General features: G+C 48.5%; 3 protein-coding genes across 10 annotated transcripts; 1 reads left to right on the top strand and 2 right to left on the bottom strand.

Moving 5' to 3' along the window:
- Window positions 1-1061: 1061 nt before the first annotated feature.
- LOC136470884 (RING-H2 finger protein ATL79-like) lies at window positions 1062-2105 on the top strand. The gene has a single exon (XM_066468615.1). It carries the CDS (start codon window positions 1330-1332, stop codon window positions 1915-1917), a length of 588 nt encoding a protein of 195 aa, XP_066324712.1. The 5' UTR covers window positions 1062-1329; the 3' UTR covers window positions 1918-2105.
- Window positions 2106-2900: 795 nt separating this feature from the next.
- On the bottom strand, window positions 2901-7243 carry LOC136475512 (uncharacterized). 8 transcript variants are annotated; one of them, XM_066472991.1, is made up of 11 exons: window positions 7113-7243; window positions 6323-6498; window positions 5941-6222; window positions 5694-5804; window positions 5468-5558; window positions 5228-5338; window positions 5028-5105; window positions 4653-4739; window positions 4380-4430; window positions 4069-4284; window positions 2906-3945 (listed from the first exon to the last, which is right to left on the bottom strand). In XM_066472991.1, exons 2-11 carry the CDS (start codon window positions 6433-6435, stop codon window positions 3802-3804), a joined length of 1284 nt encoding a protein of 427 aa, XP_066329088.1. In that variant the 5' UTR covers window positions 6436-6498; window positions 7113-7243; the 3' UTR covers window positions 2906-3801. The 8 variants fall into 8 exon arrangements, with proteins under 8 accessions (XP_066329091.1, XP_066329092.1, XP_066329088.1 ...); XM_066472992.1 differs by having other exon boundaries at window positions 6323-6472; window positions 7084-7196; XM_066472989.1 differs by having other exon boundaries at window positions 2907-3945; window positions 7084-7230.
- Window positions 7244-8184: 941 nt separating this feature from the next.
- Window positions 8185-12278, bottom strand: LOC136475511 (sucrose:sucrose 1-fructosyltransferase-like). The gene is made up of 3 exons (XM_066472987.1): window positions 11721-12278; window positions 9994-10898; window positions 8185-9249 (listed from the first exon to the last, which is right to left on the bottom strand). The coding sequence occupies exons 1-3, from the start codon at window positions 12181-12183 to the stop codon at window positions 8557-8559; spliced, it is 2061 nt and encodes a 686-aa protein (XP_066329084.1). The 5' UTR covers window positions 12184-12278; the 3' UTR covers window positions 8185-8556.
- Window positions 12279-14037: the final 1759 nt, after the last annotated feature.

Here is a 14037-nt window from a genome sequence, read left to right as displayed (position 1 = left end):
AATAAAATAAAGCTACAAGACCAAAAGAATGAGAAGTCCTAGCATTATCAATCTCAGAGCTCACAAGACCGCCTTGATCTCCAAATGCCTCCACAAGTTCTATAATCATGTCGACTTCCCTTGGGTTCACCTAGCTAACATGGAAATGCCTTTACAGAAAAGGGAACCCACCTCAAGGTATAACGTACACCATTTGGATCGTTTCTGTGGAGAGGCATAATCAAACTGATTGATTCTTTTAGAATGATAGCTTCCTGTGACCCTGGCCCAAGGTGAAACTGTTCTTTTCTAGGAAGACCTTTGGTGTGGCCGCATCCTTAAACAAGCTTACCCACAACTCTTCTTAATTTCCCCATGCATGAAGCCGCATTTCTCACTCGAAGATTTTCTAACAAGACCAGTCAGCGGAACTTTTGGATTCCTCTATCCACCTTAGCTTCCGAACTACTGTCAGAAGTACATGGACTCATTCAAAGAAAGCATCTGAAAAATGATCACGGAGAGTTAAGAGACACCTGAACTTATATTTGGGGGGATGAGGAGTTTAGCTTCAACAAAGTCTACCAACAATTTATTGGCACAACACCCAACTCTCCATTTTTCTCATGGATGTGGAAATATTGCGCAAGGGGAAAGCACAAGTTCTTCTTTTGGCTACCCCTTCATGACAGACCGGACACTAGGAATAATATGTTGAGAAGAAACTACATGATCATGCCAAGCTATGAGTGTGTTACGTGCAATAGCAGATAAGAGGATTCTTTACCTTTTCGTCGGCTGCATCCTTGCCACAACCCTACTAGTTTCATTCACATGCTAAGAGTTCCTTTGGAAGTTTTTTTTAGAGGAATTGCCATGATGTGGCATGCAGCTTGGTGCATGGTGTCTTCGTAACATCATCAACGACAATTAGGGATGCAAGCAGTTCTCAAATTTGTAAATAGAATCTTATTCTGTGGGTCACCCAAAAATAAAGTCTATCCGTAGGTTCACGGACCACATCCCTACGCTAGAAAGAAATCCTAGCTAGCTAGAATGGATAGATGTGCCGTGGGCGCTCCTAGTACTAGACCGGTGGTCATGCATGGTGGCCCCTCTTGCTCATGCATGCATGGGTCTCTTTCTTGTGCTGTACCACCTGTACGAATGGTGTATATGGATCATCTCTATCGATTCGCTTTGTTGGTTTGTTCACTACGTTCTCAGCATCACCGATCACCGGCTACTGCTGCTGGTATGGTGAGTCGCGAGTGAGGTAACTAGTCAAAAAGGAAGGAACAACCTCATCAACAGTCCAACACCAAGGTCAGTAGTAGCCTGCAGGTGGCCATGGCGATGGCGCCTCAGGGGCAGACCGAGCACGAGCACGACCACCGGTCGGAGCCCAACAGCAGCCACCCTGACCCCGGCGCGGCTGCCACGAGCAGCATCGCCACCAACCGGTGGGGGCCCTACTCCGGCGCCGGCGACTTCGCCAGCAACATGGCCGTCATCCTGGCCGCCCTGCTGACCGCGCTGGCGCTCGCCCTGGCGCTCAACGCCGCCGTGCGCTACCTCCTCGGTCGCAGCCGCCGAGCTCGCCGCGGTCGCGCCGGCTCCAGCTCCGGGCAGAGGGACAGCGGCGCCAGCATCTCCGACCCGGAGAAGCCGGCCGCGGAGGCGCCCCCGCCGCCACTGCCGCCTGCCCTGGTGTACTCCGCGGCGGAGTGCGCCATCTGCCTCGCCGAGTTCGCGGACGGGGACGCCGTGCGCGTCATGCCGGCCTGCCGCCACGGCTTCCACGCGCGCTGCATCGAGCGCTGGCTCGCGGGGGGCGGCCGGTCCTCCTGCCCGACCTGCCGCGCGCCGGCCGCTGTTGCCGCCGGATCACCTGCGGCGGTCGCGCAGCCTGAGGCCGCCGGGCCATCGTCGTCGTGAAAAGGCTCGCTCAATTTGGCCAGCAGCTAGCGGCGCTGTTGCTGTTCTTGGCAGCAGGTGTCGGTGCTTCTTTCTCTTTGCATCTGCAAATATTTTTTCAGCGGAGGAGATCTAGCAGAGGCAGTGTGATTAATAATGTGTTAATCAATCATCATATATATATATACGCTGTTAATTGTTTCTTCTGTGTTGCCATGCATTAGTCTCCTTGTTAGTTTCTCTTGCTGCTTGTTAGTGTTCTCCTTTGATCCTGGCCAGCTTGAAGTAGGTGTTGCAGACAAGTTCCTTCATTTTGGAAATGTCTATGTTGATCACAAGTTCACAACAAGCTAACTAAAGTTCATCAATTGAACCAAACCTTGATTGAGTATCTAGCTACTGCTAATATGATAGTATATTGCACACCTGAAACTAAATAATATATCTATATCTATACAACTAATACTCCCTCCGTTCCAAATTAAAAGCTATGTATCTCGACAAAACTTATATTTAGGTGTGTAGCAAAAGCTATAAATATAGAAAATCGAAACGCCTTATAATTTAGAACGGATGAAGTATTAAAGAGCGAAAATTTATCCTTCCATTCTTCACTCTCTCCCCTGATGGGTCTATCCTTCACTCCCCTAAGCATAAGAGTCATAGCAGTTTTTACTGAGAACTCATGATCCATGCTCATTGGAGTTAGCATAGTATGCATCTAGTTATGATAAGAGTTTGGTTCTAAAATGTATCAACTAAGATGAATGAAGCTGTGCATTCTGTTACGATCATGTCTGCTGCTATAAATTAAATAACTATAAGGACGAAACACTTTTTTAATATGATTTTGTTCCATTCCGAAAAGGTCATTTTCGTTTTCTAAACGAAGTTTCTCTAATTTTGTTCTTTTTTTTTGAAAAATATATTAACTTCTATAGTAACATTAAACAAATACATTATGTAGACATATTTCAATTGTTCCATCTCAAGATTATCAGCTAGAAAGCCTGAAATCGATGCAGTGGTCACGGTGTGGTCCCTGTACCGCCTGTACGGCATGGCGTGGATCGTCTCTATCCCTTCGATTTTGTTGGATTGCTTAATTACATTCTCAGCGTCATCACGGCCTGATGAGATTAGCTATATTATTGATTGAGAACAATCAATGATCGATACCGTCACTGTGGTAGTTCAGCTGCCGTCATCTTGATTCGTCTACGAAAAATGCGGACGGATTGAATGACAGACACGACTACACGAGTGCTTGCTTGAAATTTACCACGTCGTTTCAGATTCTAAGTTTGTTTTAGTCTGTACTATATCAAACTTGTTCAATTTAACTACACTTATAGAAAAATATATCAATATCCATAATGTTAAACAATTATATATGCTGTCGACATATATTACATGGTGCATCTCATGAACCTAATTTAATATTATATATGTTTATATAATTTTTCTATAAATTTGATCAAAACTAAAGAAACTTGACTTAGAACAAAACCAAAACAACTCAGCATTTTGAAACCGAGGAAATACTCGCTGTCCAAAATAACTGCAGTTCAAGAAAACACATGCAAGTATATAAATATAAAGTCTATTCTGAGTGAAACATGCAGATGACAATAACTATCAGCATTGTTGTTATTATATTATTATTGTCATCATCAGCTGCAGTACCACTCGATCGATCGGTGTCTGGTTGATTCAGTCAGGGTGCGGTGTGTGCGCGCTAGAACATATGCTGGATCCGATGGCCCAATCCATCCATGTCATTTTCGGTCCACCCTCCCCTCCGCCTGGTCCCTCAGGGCACGCGCAACGGAGGCATCCACCCGTGTTGATCATTGATTCATTGGCAACGCGAAGGCTCAAACTCAACATGAAAGACCATGTATATCACTTGGATTGATCAGCCAGGCCGAGCAAATTCATCCAAAACCTCTTCTCCGGCCTGCAGGCTCCTGCCAGCACGTCCTTCAGCTTCCCCATGGAAACGGAATGCAGCCTCTCTTCTAGCTTTCCTTTCACAGCTGGGACTTGCTGCATCCAACAAAACACGCAGCAACTTCCCTGTTAAAACTAAACCCCTGAGAGGGCAAGAATCTATGCTAGCAAATGCACGATACTAAGCAAGAAAGTTGGGTAAAACCAGCTGCTGATTGCCTTTGTTATCCACAGAATGTAGAGTGCTGAAAGCTCTGCTTGGACACGTGACTCCCCAAACTCATCCACAGGGTCATGCAGGCACTCTGACAGCAGTTGTATCTCCTGGATGACAAACATATCCATCTGGGATCTCGTTGAGGGCCAGTTTTCTTCAACAGTGAGCAAGTGCTGTATCCACCAGTGTGAAAGAAACCGACGATGGTTCCATAACGACTGCAGCAATACACCACCGCAGCTAGTATAAACAAACACACACTCGACCAACAAGAATCACAAGTGGGAGAACAACAGCAGGCTAATTTTCAAACCTCTCTCCCTTGGTAGCGTCTAATCAGCATCTCATCCCACCTAAGCTCCTCCTGTCAGGTCATATACAATCAACTTTGCAGCACCGAGATGGGTTGGTATCAATTAACCATTGCCTAAAGAAAAGCAATGTTGTAAAACACAATGATATGCACATGGATCCTTTGTTATCTGTTTTGTATCACATTCATAATGGAAAGAGAGGATATGATGCCTGAAGTGATTTCAAATAACTGTAGCGAAAAGTAACTAGCTTTTAAACGAATACACCATACCTTCCATAGCAGGCAAATTTCTGACTCCCAACTAAGGGAATCCTCTCCATTCCGGAGGCGGTTGTCTAGTAGTGCAAGCAGCAGGGACTGCAAGGATGCAACAAGGCAGGTAAGTACATGTGTGGTCAATCAGATTGGTTAGCAAACAGGATACATGTGCTATACTGTCTTTAGGAATTTCAACGAACCGAAGTCCAAAAATAACATGAAGTCTAAAGCAGGGTGTGAATTCAAAAGCTCTGCAAATTGGTTTGCAGACATATTGTGCAGCTCTTAAAAGATGCTACTGGTCAATATGAAAATTGTCAAGTAATAAATAATTCTTTGCTTCAAGTATTATACAGTACTAATTACAACCACAGGGAATCTACTAACTCTTCGATAGTGGAAGCAGCAGTTGTCAGCAACATGTAGCTCACTCCATCTTGTTGACTCCTTCAGTTCATCCAGCACCTTCAGAAAACAGAGTATTGGTAACTGACAAGCAGATATTCTGTAGCTAGGAAGTCCGGTTACAAGATTAAGAATCACAGAGAAAGAATTTTCAAAGAGTTCGAAGAATTGTTTATCCTCACTTGTTTCCTTGTCATGTAAGGAATAAGCCAACATCGATGCCTCCATGCGCGATAGTTCATTTTCGATTTCTGTAGAAGGCATAAAATTATCTTTGTGCGTACTATCTGTACCTGTACTTGTGTATAAGTTTAATTACCAGTTACATAGACAACATGGAACATTGTAACTTATAATATGGCGAGCTCAGTCAAATTGACACTGTTAGCGGCTTGAATAAGCAAGTATTCATGAGTTATAACCTCTGCTATCTCTTTGACCAGTATGGATTCATTCCCTATAAGCTCCAACATATCTTGATGTTGCTCAGCAACTTGTTTTATCACCCATCTCCTGTGGCAGACAGTTATTTTAAACTCTATGCAGTTTTGTTTTATTATATCAAAATCAGCTCCAAATACATAGGAATTGTCTGAAAGAAAGAGGTCAACAAGAAAGCTGGCTTCAGAAGTGCAAGATGGGGCGTACCTATGGCTCCATGTGCTCTCGTTCTTTGGAGAGTAGGAAAGGATCAAGGCACACAATTGCAGCTCATCCTTGAGCTTTGTGAAATCATACTCCGCTGATAGCACCATCTTCCTGCAGGACCACAAGAAAAGCATGTGGAATCCAATTTCCTTCCCTCCGGTGCATGGAGCTTGCAGTACTCAATTGAAGGAAAGGTGAGAAATGCAACCAAGCACACATTGAGTGACAGGCTGACAGCATTGCATACCTGGAGTTCCATGCGGTGAGTAGGTCAGGGCAAAGTATGAGTAGTGCCTTGGTGTGCCTCAAGAGATGAGTGGGCGATAGTGGGGCATCTCTTGCGTTGCAGTAGGCATCGCGGGCAGCATGGTAAAGCTTGGGGAGGATCTCAGCAGAGATGGCCAGCTTGTGGTCTCGGCACCAGAAGCATCTTGTGTGATGGAACTCTGGAGGTTGGGAGGCGGAGTCGCCATCTTGGGGGCAATCTAGTGAGTAAAATTGTGTCGGGTGCAAGAACCCCACCTCATTGCTGTGAATAGAATATATTTTTTATGGGAAGAAATTAACAAACTCTGGTTTGGGAACTTGAACTGGAATAAACAAATGGATGAGGAAAAAAAGAGGCATACATGAGGGGGTCATCATGGAGGATTTGCTCAAAGTGGTGGAGGAGATCTTCGGGGAGCTGTTCCTCTCCCCCTTGCTGTTGTTCCGCTGCTGATTCTTGCTGTTGTAATTTCATTGGTCTCTGATTTTCCTTGCGAATGCGCTCGCTCCACCTAACTTGCACACAGGAGAATCAAATCTACAGCGGCGAAGCCGGTGTATCAATACGAGTAGGAGCAACAATTATAGGTTAAAAAAAAACTAGGTTCCAAAGCTAAACCAATAGCGCCGGATCAAATACCTACAAAAACATGCGGTGCTTAATAGTTGTATAACAGACTAGATAAAACATGAAGCGACAAGCGACACAAAAGAACTTTGAGCCTACTGTGTTTGTATATCATTCATTCTCTGTGGATAATTATAGCCTTTTATTTGGTATGGACCCATGAAAATACAGAGTATGCTCTTTAGGCGGCAAGACATCCCAATTGTTTGAATCAATTTGGTCAATTGGTACGCTCCCAGCCAGTTCCTAGTCAGTATTGTTGCTCATTGTACAGGAGGTTGACCGGGTTGGAGTATTACATTACAGATATGGTAGTGTCTTGTTGTCCACTTCAATTTGTAATTAAATTGTAGTGCAACATGTGGCATAAATAATTGTAAATATAACTGAGGATTAGGATGATTAAGAGAAACCACAAGTATATTTCAACTGAAGTAGAGAAGCAATGGATGAGGAATTTCATTAGCTAGGGAAGGGGAGGCAAGCAACAGCAACCTGAAACCCGGCTCTCCTAGACTCCCTACCTCCTTGATGGCGACTTAGAGACTCGCCTCGGTTGTCGCCCGTCGTAAGCTCGCTAGCTAGGGTTTCGCCTTTGTGCGTTGGGACTGGGACTTGGGAGAAAGAACAGAGAAGGGGGCGAACCGAGCCGCGAGAGCACCCAGCGACAGAGACGACGTGGGTTGGGTTGGGTTGTCGCAGAGATGGGCCTGCGGGGGTTGAATTGTGACTTGGTGAAGCCCAAAGGCTGGACTTGCACACTTGCGGCCTGCTGGTGACACCAGCCCAATTGTACATGCGATTCACCCGCAACTACCTTCTAATGGAGTACATTATTACTCTCAGAGTACAGTTTCATCACTTTATCACTGAGCCACAGAGGGTGTCTCTGGCTGTATGCTATTCATTTTCTGCTAGTAATTTTATTTTGTTAATTTCTAGCTACTTATTATCCAAATCTGCGAAATTTTAGAACAGGGGGTACATGCCATAAACTGTGAAACCCATGTCATGCATGGTGGGAATTGGGATTCAGAGTTAAATAGGTGCAGGTTGGCTATGAAAACTCAAATGCATGAACCAAGTACTCTGAAGATTGAAAGATAATAGCAACTAAATTTAGAATTGCCTACAATGTCCATGACTGGAAATTTGGGAAATGGACCGTTGCTGAATGAGAATTCTAGTTTTTCTATAGGGAGATAGGAAGCTGAATGATGGATTGTGTGTAGTTTCGTGTTCACTGGCATGTGCACCTAGGTTGGATTGGGGTCCCTGAAGGGTTTTTTTTTTGTTTTGTTGAAAAAAAAAAAGAGGATGCAGTCTGCTAGGTGAGGACGGCATCAATCAAACAACTCTCAAGACAAGATGGAGCCAGCACAGAGCATCATGGCATGTTCAGGTCAGATCAGTATTTGTCACTAGTGCTGGATCAAACCAGCATATACATTGGATGCAGTCTTTGCAGAATCTCTCTGCATTACCTTCATTCATCATTCTCCAGTCTGAAACCATCATTCTCCACTCTCTGAAACAGCTGTCCATGAGCAGCAGAATGCATGTTACCATGTGTTGGTAATCTTGAGGCACTGGAAATTTGGAGCTAAAAACATTTATATTTATAACTCATTGGTGGTGGTACACCATCATACATGTACAACTACAGGCTACATTATTACATATGTAGCCTTGCCTTGCATCGACGTGGCGTCTTCCACTGGATACCTACTAGTACAACTGGAAGCTAGGCCTCGACGAGCGATAAATAGCCAGGAATAGTAGCAATCAGAAGAAAGAAGAAGAAGAAAAAAAAAGCAAAAAATATGGCAGGGAAATAACAAAATTTGAGAGGCAAGCAAGGAAAGAAGGGAATTGATAGGTACAAGAAGATGCTTTGCTATGTATGTGTTCAAAAAATTGGGTGCAGTGGTGGGTTGGATGGACGACGGATCATCAGCCGCGGCATCGTCAGATGTCCGTGACCATGTAGTCGTGGTTGTAGGATGAGTCCATCTCGTGGACGACGAGCTTCTTGGCCGTGACGCGCGCGGCGGTGGCATTGTTGAACAGAAACACGCCGGCGTTGGCGTAGATGGCCTCGGTGGGGTAGACGCGCGAGGTGGCGGTGGACCTTCCGCCCTGCGCGAAGCTCTCGACGATGGAGTGGTCGACGAGCACGCGGAGCGAGAGCGTGGTCTCGTCCTCCAGCACGGGGACGGCGCTGCCGACGACGCGCTTGACGATGTCGTTGGCGCTGGAGGAGCGGGACTCGTCCTGGCAGAAGTGCGTGGTGAGCGAGCCGTCCAGGCCCTTGGCCACGTAGAAGTAGACGGCCGTCTGCTCGTGGAGGTGCTTGTCGGCGAGGACGAGCAGGCCGAAGGGGCCCAGCGCGCCGCGCGCCGCGGCGCCACCGCTCGTGCTGCAGTTGTACCCCACGTCGGCCTCGTTCAGCGACATGACGGCGCGGCGGTCCAGCTCGAACTCCGCCTCGATGTCCAGCTGCGTGGCGCGCCGGAGGTTGAGTGGGAACGCGGAGCCGTAGTCGATGGTGATGCCGCTGAGGTCGGTGGAGTTGGTGCGCAGCGTCTCCACTTCCTCCACGGGCCACTGCAGCAGGTTGCTGCCCGTCTTGGTGTCCAGCAGCACCGTCCGGGGGATACCCTGCGCTCGTTCACATCAATCAACCAACAAGATTAGTATTACTACACACGTCGTATGTTGTTAAACAATTATTAATATCTAATCTACTGGTACTTGTTTGAGTTTGTATTATTGGTATTAATGAGACTCAACGTATAACTATACACTAGAATACAAATGCATGCATAATCAAGATTGCTAGATAGGTGTCCATGAGCTAGCTGGGTGTGGGGTATATCGTTCGTTCACCTATTGATTGGCAGCATTATGCTGCTGAATTATTCAATCCATAGCGATCTACAAGCAGACAAGGCCGCCCTTTTTCTTGTTTATAAAATAAAACAAGGCAGCTCTTTTTCCTGTATACAAAATATATTCAATGATCCCAGCCTAACATAACTAACTAGTTGGGTAATGCCAGTGCTGCAAGGCGACCACAGCACATGGTCGCACATGAATATCAACCACTAGTCTACTCCAATATAGCAGTACCAACAGCAACAGGTAGGTAGGTAGCCCACTGTCTCTAATGTTATTGTTTGAAGATGGACGCAAGAAACGGTTGGCCCAGCAAAGCATGGGCGGGAGATGCATGATGGTGACACGGTGTAACCCAAGAGACCACAAGATTTCCTATCTTCGAAATAATTTTGCATTCCTACGTGTCTCCTCTGTGGATCCCAGGCCAGGCCAAAAGTGCACAAGAAATGAATAGAAAAGAAGAAGAAGAAAGAAATACAGGAGAAAACGATGGCAAGGTGGTACCTGCAGCGACGCCCATCCCTTGGAGACGTCAGCGCGCTCCGAGTCGGTCTCGCCGACCCACCCCCAGAGCACGCGGCGGCGCTTGGCCGGGTCGTAGAACGTCTTGGACGCGTAGAACTTGCCCCAGTCGTAGCGGAGCCCGATGCCGACGTCCTTCTCGGCGTCGAGCGGCGTCCACGCGTTGGCGGCCGCGTCATACCTCCCGAGCGCGTAGTAGTCATGGCGGTCGTCGTCCATGCTCGCCTTCATGACGTGCACCACGTCCCCGACGATGGCGCCGTTCTTGCCGAAGGCGTCGGACATGTCGACGCCGTTCCCGGACGCCTTGCCTCGGGTGGCGACGGGGTAGAAGTCGATGCACTCCCACATGCCGGTGCCCGCGACGCGGTGGAGGCGGCCCGGGAGGAGTTCGAAGTGCACGAAGTCCTTGGTGCGGTACACCACGGCGACGCCGGCGTGGTCGCCCTCGGCGTCGTCCTTGGAGCCGATGACGATGCGCCAGGTGCCGTCCGACGGGTCGAACCACGCCGTGGTGGGGTCGCGGAAGTCCTTGGGCCCGATCCCCGGCGGCGGGTACAGCACCGGGTTGCCCTCGTACTTGATCCAGCTGGTGAGCAGCGGGTCGGCGTCGTCGGCGGGGACGGCCAGGCACTGCACCTGCACCGAGGCGTTGGTGGAGCCCGTGTAGAGCATGGCGAGGCGGCCGTCGGGGAGCGTGGTGGCCGACCCCGTCCACACGCCGTTGGTGTCGTACCACCGGTCGGGCACCATGGCTAGCGGGAGGTGCCGCCAGTGGATCAGGTCGCGGGAGACGGCGTGGCCCCACGCGATCTTGTTGCCCCAGATGGCGCCGTCTGGGTTGTACTGGTAGAACAGGTGGTACCAGCCCTTGTAGTACACCGGCCCTGCAAATGCCATCAGTTATCAGATCAGGTTAAGATAGCTTAACACGCATCGATCGGATCAGCCATACTTATTAGTCATGATACCGTGTTTTTCTCTCACAACAAAACAGCATCAGTCGGCTTATAAGCCACAGAAACGATCAAGCGAACGGGGTGAAAGCTGGATGATTAATAATCAATCAAACATACTAAAATAGTACACCGGCCCTGCGTAATTTCGGTTGCATGCCATCAGATCAGGTAAAATTCACAGCTGCATAATTAATCAAGCAAACATGAAAATCAATATATATGTATGTGTTCATAGATTTTTGATCGAATTTTACTATTCGAAGAATGAACATAGTTTTTACTCTATAATATAATATAATATAATGTTACGAAATGGGTGGCCCAAGCCCAACGACGACGACTTGGACCAGACAACACAGCAGCACACGTGGTGTGCGTGGTAGGCCCCCGCTAAGGGCCCACGCACGCACGAGAAGGGAAAAAGAAAAGCGCAATAAACAACGGTCGGTTTTGGTGGTTGCATTGCATGGAATCCCGGGTATCCAGAATTTGTATGTGGATGAGCAAAAAAAAAAAAAGGGAGTGCGTGCATGTGGGTCCTAGTGCCTCGTTGGATCAGCACGTGAAGGGAAATGAAGGACTGTTTTTGACTTGATTGAGTTCGATCGATGGAGTTTAAATCGATCTAATCTCACAAAATGTTCAGTTGGATGCAATGCAAATGCAGCGGTGATGATTTGTACTAATCTGCATGGATTTGAACAGAAATCAAAATGAATGAATAAATAATGCGGGCACACACACACGTACCATTGGGGTCGTTCATCCAGTTCTTCTGCGGCTGGAAGTGGAATCCCGTGCGCTGCCACTGCAGCATCGCATTGCTCCACGGGAACGCGTTCCCGCCGCCGTCAGCACGGAGCCTGCCGCCATCGTCGACGACGCCGCTCCACGCGCCGGACGTCTTCTCCGACACGCCGGCGTCGGGGCCCCTGCTGCTGCTGCGGCTCCTCGTCGACGAGGTCGTCGCTGGCATCCCGACGCTGACGCCGGCCGTCTCTCCCACCGCGGTCGTTGGGCGGGGGACGACGGCGACGCCGGCGAGCGCGGCCACGGCGAGGAGCAGCGAGGCGGAGAGGACGAGCGCCGCGGCGCAGAGGGGCCTACGCCTGCTCCTGCCGCCGCTGCCGGTGACCTCGGCGGACGCGGCGTCGGCGGCCGGCAGCGGCGTGTACGAGTAGGGGAGCGGCGCCATCGTGTCCCGGGTCTGCATTGCCGACGGAAGAGGATCGGAAGGAGGCCGCCGGCCGAGTTGTGCTACGGTTACGACGGCGGCGATGAGGGAGGGTGGGAGGGAGAGCAGGCATTGGGGACCTATCCTATTTATAGTTGGTTGGATCGGTGCCTCCGCTCTCCTCTCATGCCGCTCTCTCCTTCTTCCTCTCCTCACCTCTGATGGGTCGGATCGGTTCCGGGCCTGGTGATGTATTCGGCATCCGATCCGATCCACCTCCAGCTCTTTTTTTTAGCAAAGATCCACCACCTCCAGCTGTGATGCTGTCCAGCACATGCCACCGCCCCATTGGACTAATTATTTCTCCATCTGTCTGTCTCCTGGGGCCCGGTCCGTGTTATTCGATCCCATCACCCTTTCCATATGCATATACGAACCTGCTCGTACACGACAGTCGACAGCCACGCTAGTATATACGCGCTCATGTTCCCTAGTATTTGAAACGCGTGCGTACAAGAATACGCTAACATGCATGCATGTTCAATTGTGCTCCAGAACATTCGGATTCGTCGTTGTGAAAAATATGATTTGATATGATTAATATATCTTAGAAAAATCATATATTTTTTACAGAATTAAATGAAGATAATTTTTATATAAAAATTATAGATTTCGACGAGATCTACAAATTTCTAGTTTTGAGTTTTTTTCATTTAAAGTCGTTAATATACTAAAAAAATTAATGATATATTTAGACTTAAGGGTATTTTCGACTTTTCACACCTGCAGTTTGATGGCGTTAGAGTCCAAACTGACGGCAGTGCCATAGAGGGCAGTAAAAAGTCAGAGCAGTGACGCTGAAGACCACTGAACTTTTTTAGAGACACATAAAGTATTACGATTTTTTTTATGACGCACAAGGAATTCTCCCCTATTTTATTGCTCCAACCAAAGCCCAAAATTAATTAGAAGCCAGTAGATGGAGAGAGAAGCTAAGTCAAGCATTGCAGTGCAACAATGGGATGACCAGACGAGGGAGATGGATCGAGATACATCGTCATGCGGCCAAATGCATGCATGTGTTTGGAAGAAATTCATTTCGTCCTTGTTGCCGACTCAGCATGCATGGGGCCGGGGCAGCTACATCTACATCTACCTAGTAGGAGCCAGGAGGTACAATAATGCATAGAGGGACCGGCCGAAGTCCCTGCTCCTACGCTAGCAAGAGCCTGCCTAGATAGAGGGGAATTTTTTTTTTAATTTTAACCATTTTTTAATATAATTTTAAATCTAACCCTATCGTTTTTTTTAACTAACATTTTTTGCCGCGCCTATTACCCTGACGCGACCAAATGCCTGTGCCGCGTCATGCATAGTGGCGCGGCACAGGACTGACGTGGCGTGGGTCGGCCGGGGGGGCCGCTGACGTGGCAGGTCCTGTCGCGCCACCGACTATGGCACGGCAGTGCCACACCCTAATCTGTGACGCGGCAGGACCAGATATATACCGCGCGTGAGCCCGGCCGCTCGCACGCACGCCTGCCCTACCCGCCCGCCCGACGCCCGAACGCCGTCGCCGCCGCCAGCGCCCTACCTGCGGCCGCACGCTCCCGCGCTCGCCCATCCATGCCGCGCACGCGCCCGCATGGCCTCGCCTCGCCCCGTCCGCGCCCGCACGGCCTGGCCTTGGCCTCTCGCCCACGCCGCGCCCGGCCACTCCCGCCACGCAGCGCCCTAGCCGGCCGCGCCACAAACGCCGGCGCGTCAAGGCCGCCCGCTCCTAAGGTACCTCCCTCTCGATTTCATATTTTTATTATTATTATGTAGTATAGTTAGTATTTTTGTATCTACTATTAGTGTCTTTGACCAAATTTATATAATAGCATACTAATA

Source organism: Miscanthus floridulus, chromosome 8, assembly GCF_019320115.1.
Source record: "Miscanthus floridulus cultivar M001 chromosome 8, ASM1932011v1, whole genome shotgun sequence".
NCBI classification, from domain to species: Eukaryota; Viridiplantae; Streptophyta; class Magnoliopsida; order Poales; family Poaceae; genus Miscanthus; species Miscanthus floridulus.
Note: the sequence above shows the minus strand (reverse complement) of the source record. Positions and strands in the feature narration are given on the sequence as shown.

Bases quoted from the DNA above. Each gene is read 5' to 3' on its own strand.
- LOC136475512 (XM_066472991.1), bottom strand. From the start codon at position 6,435: ATGAAATTACAACAGCAAGAATCAGCAGCGGAACAACAGCAAGGGGGA. The intron at 5,106-5,227 runs GTGAGGATAAAC...TGTTTTCTGAAG, and splicing joins CTTACATGACAAGGAAACAA to GTGCTGGATGAACTGAAGGA. The intron at 3,946-4,068 runs GCAATCAGCAGC...TGTTGGATGCAG, and splicing joins ACATTCTGTGGATAACAAAG to CAAGTCCCAGCTGTGAAAGG.
- LOC136475511 (XM_066472987.1), bottom strand. From the start codon at position 12,183: ATGCAGACCCGGGACACGATGGCGCCGCTCCCCTACTCGTACACGCCG. The intron at 10,899-11,720 runs GTACGTGTGTGT...TGGCATTTGCAG, and splicing joins CTGGATGAACGACCCCAATG to GGCCGGTGTACTACAAGGGC. The intron at 9,250-9,993 runs GTACCACCTTGC...GAACGAGCGCAG, and splicing joins AGGGATGGGCGTCGCTGCAG to GGTATCCCCCGGACGGTGCT.
- LOC136470884 (XM_066468615.1), top strand. From the start codon at position 1,330: ATGGCGATGGCGCCTCAGGGGCAGACCGAGCACGAGCACGACCACCGG.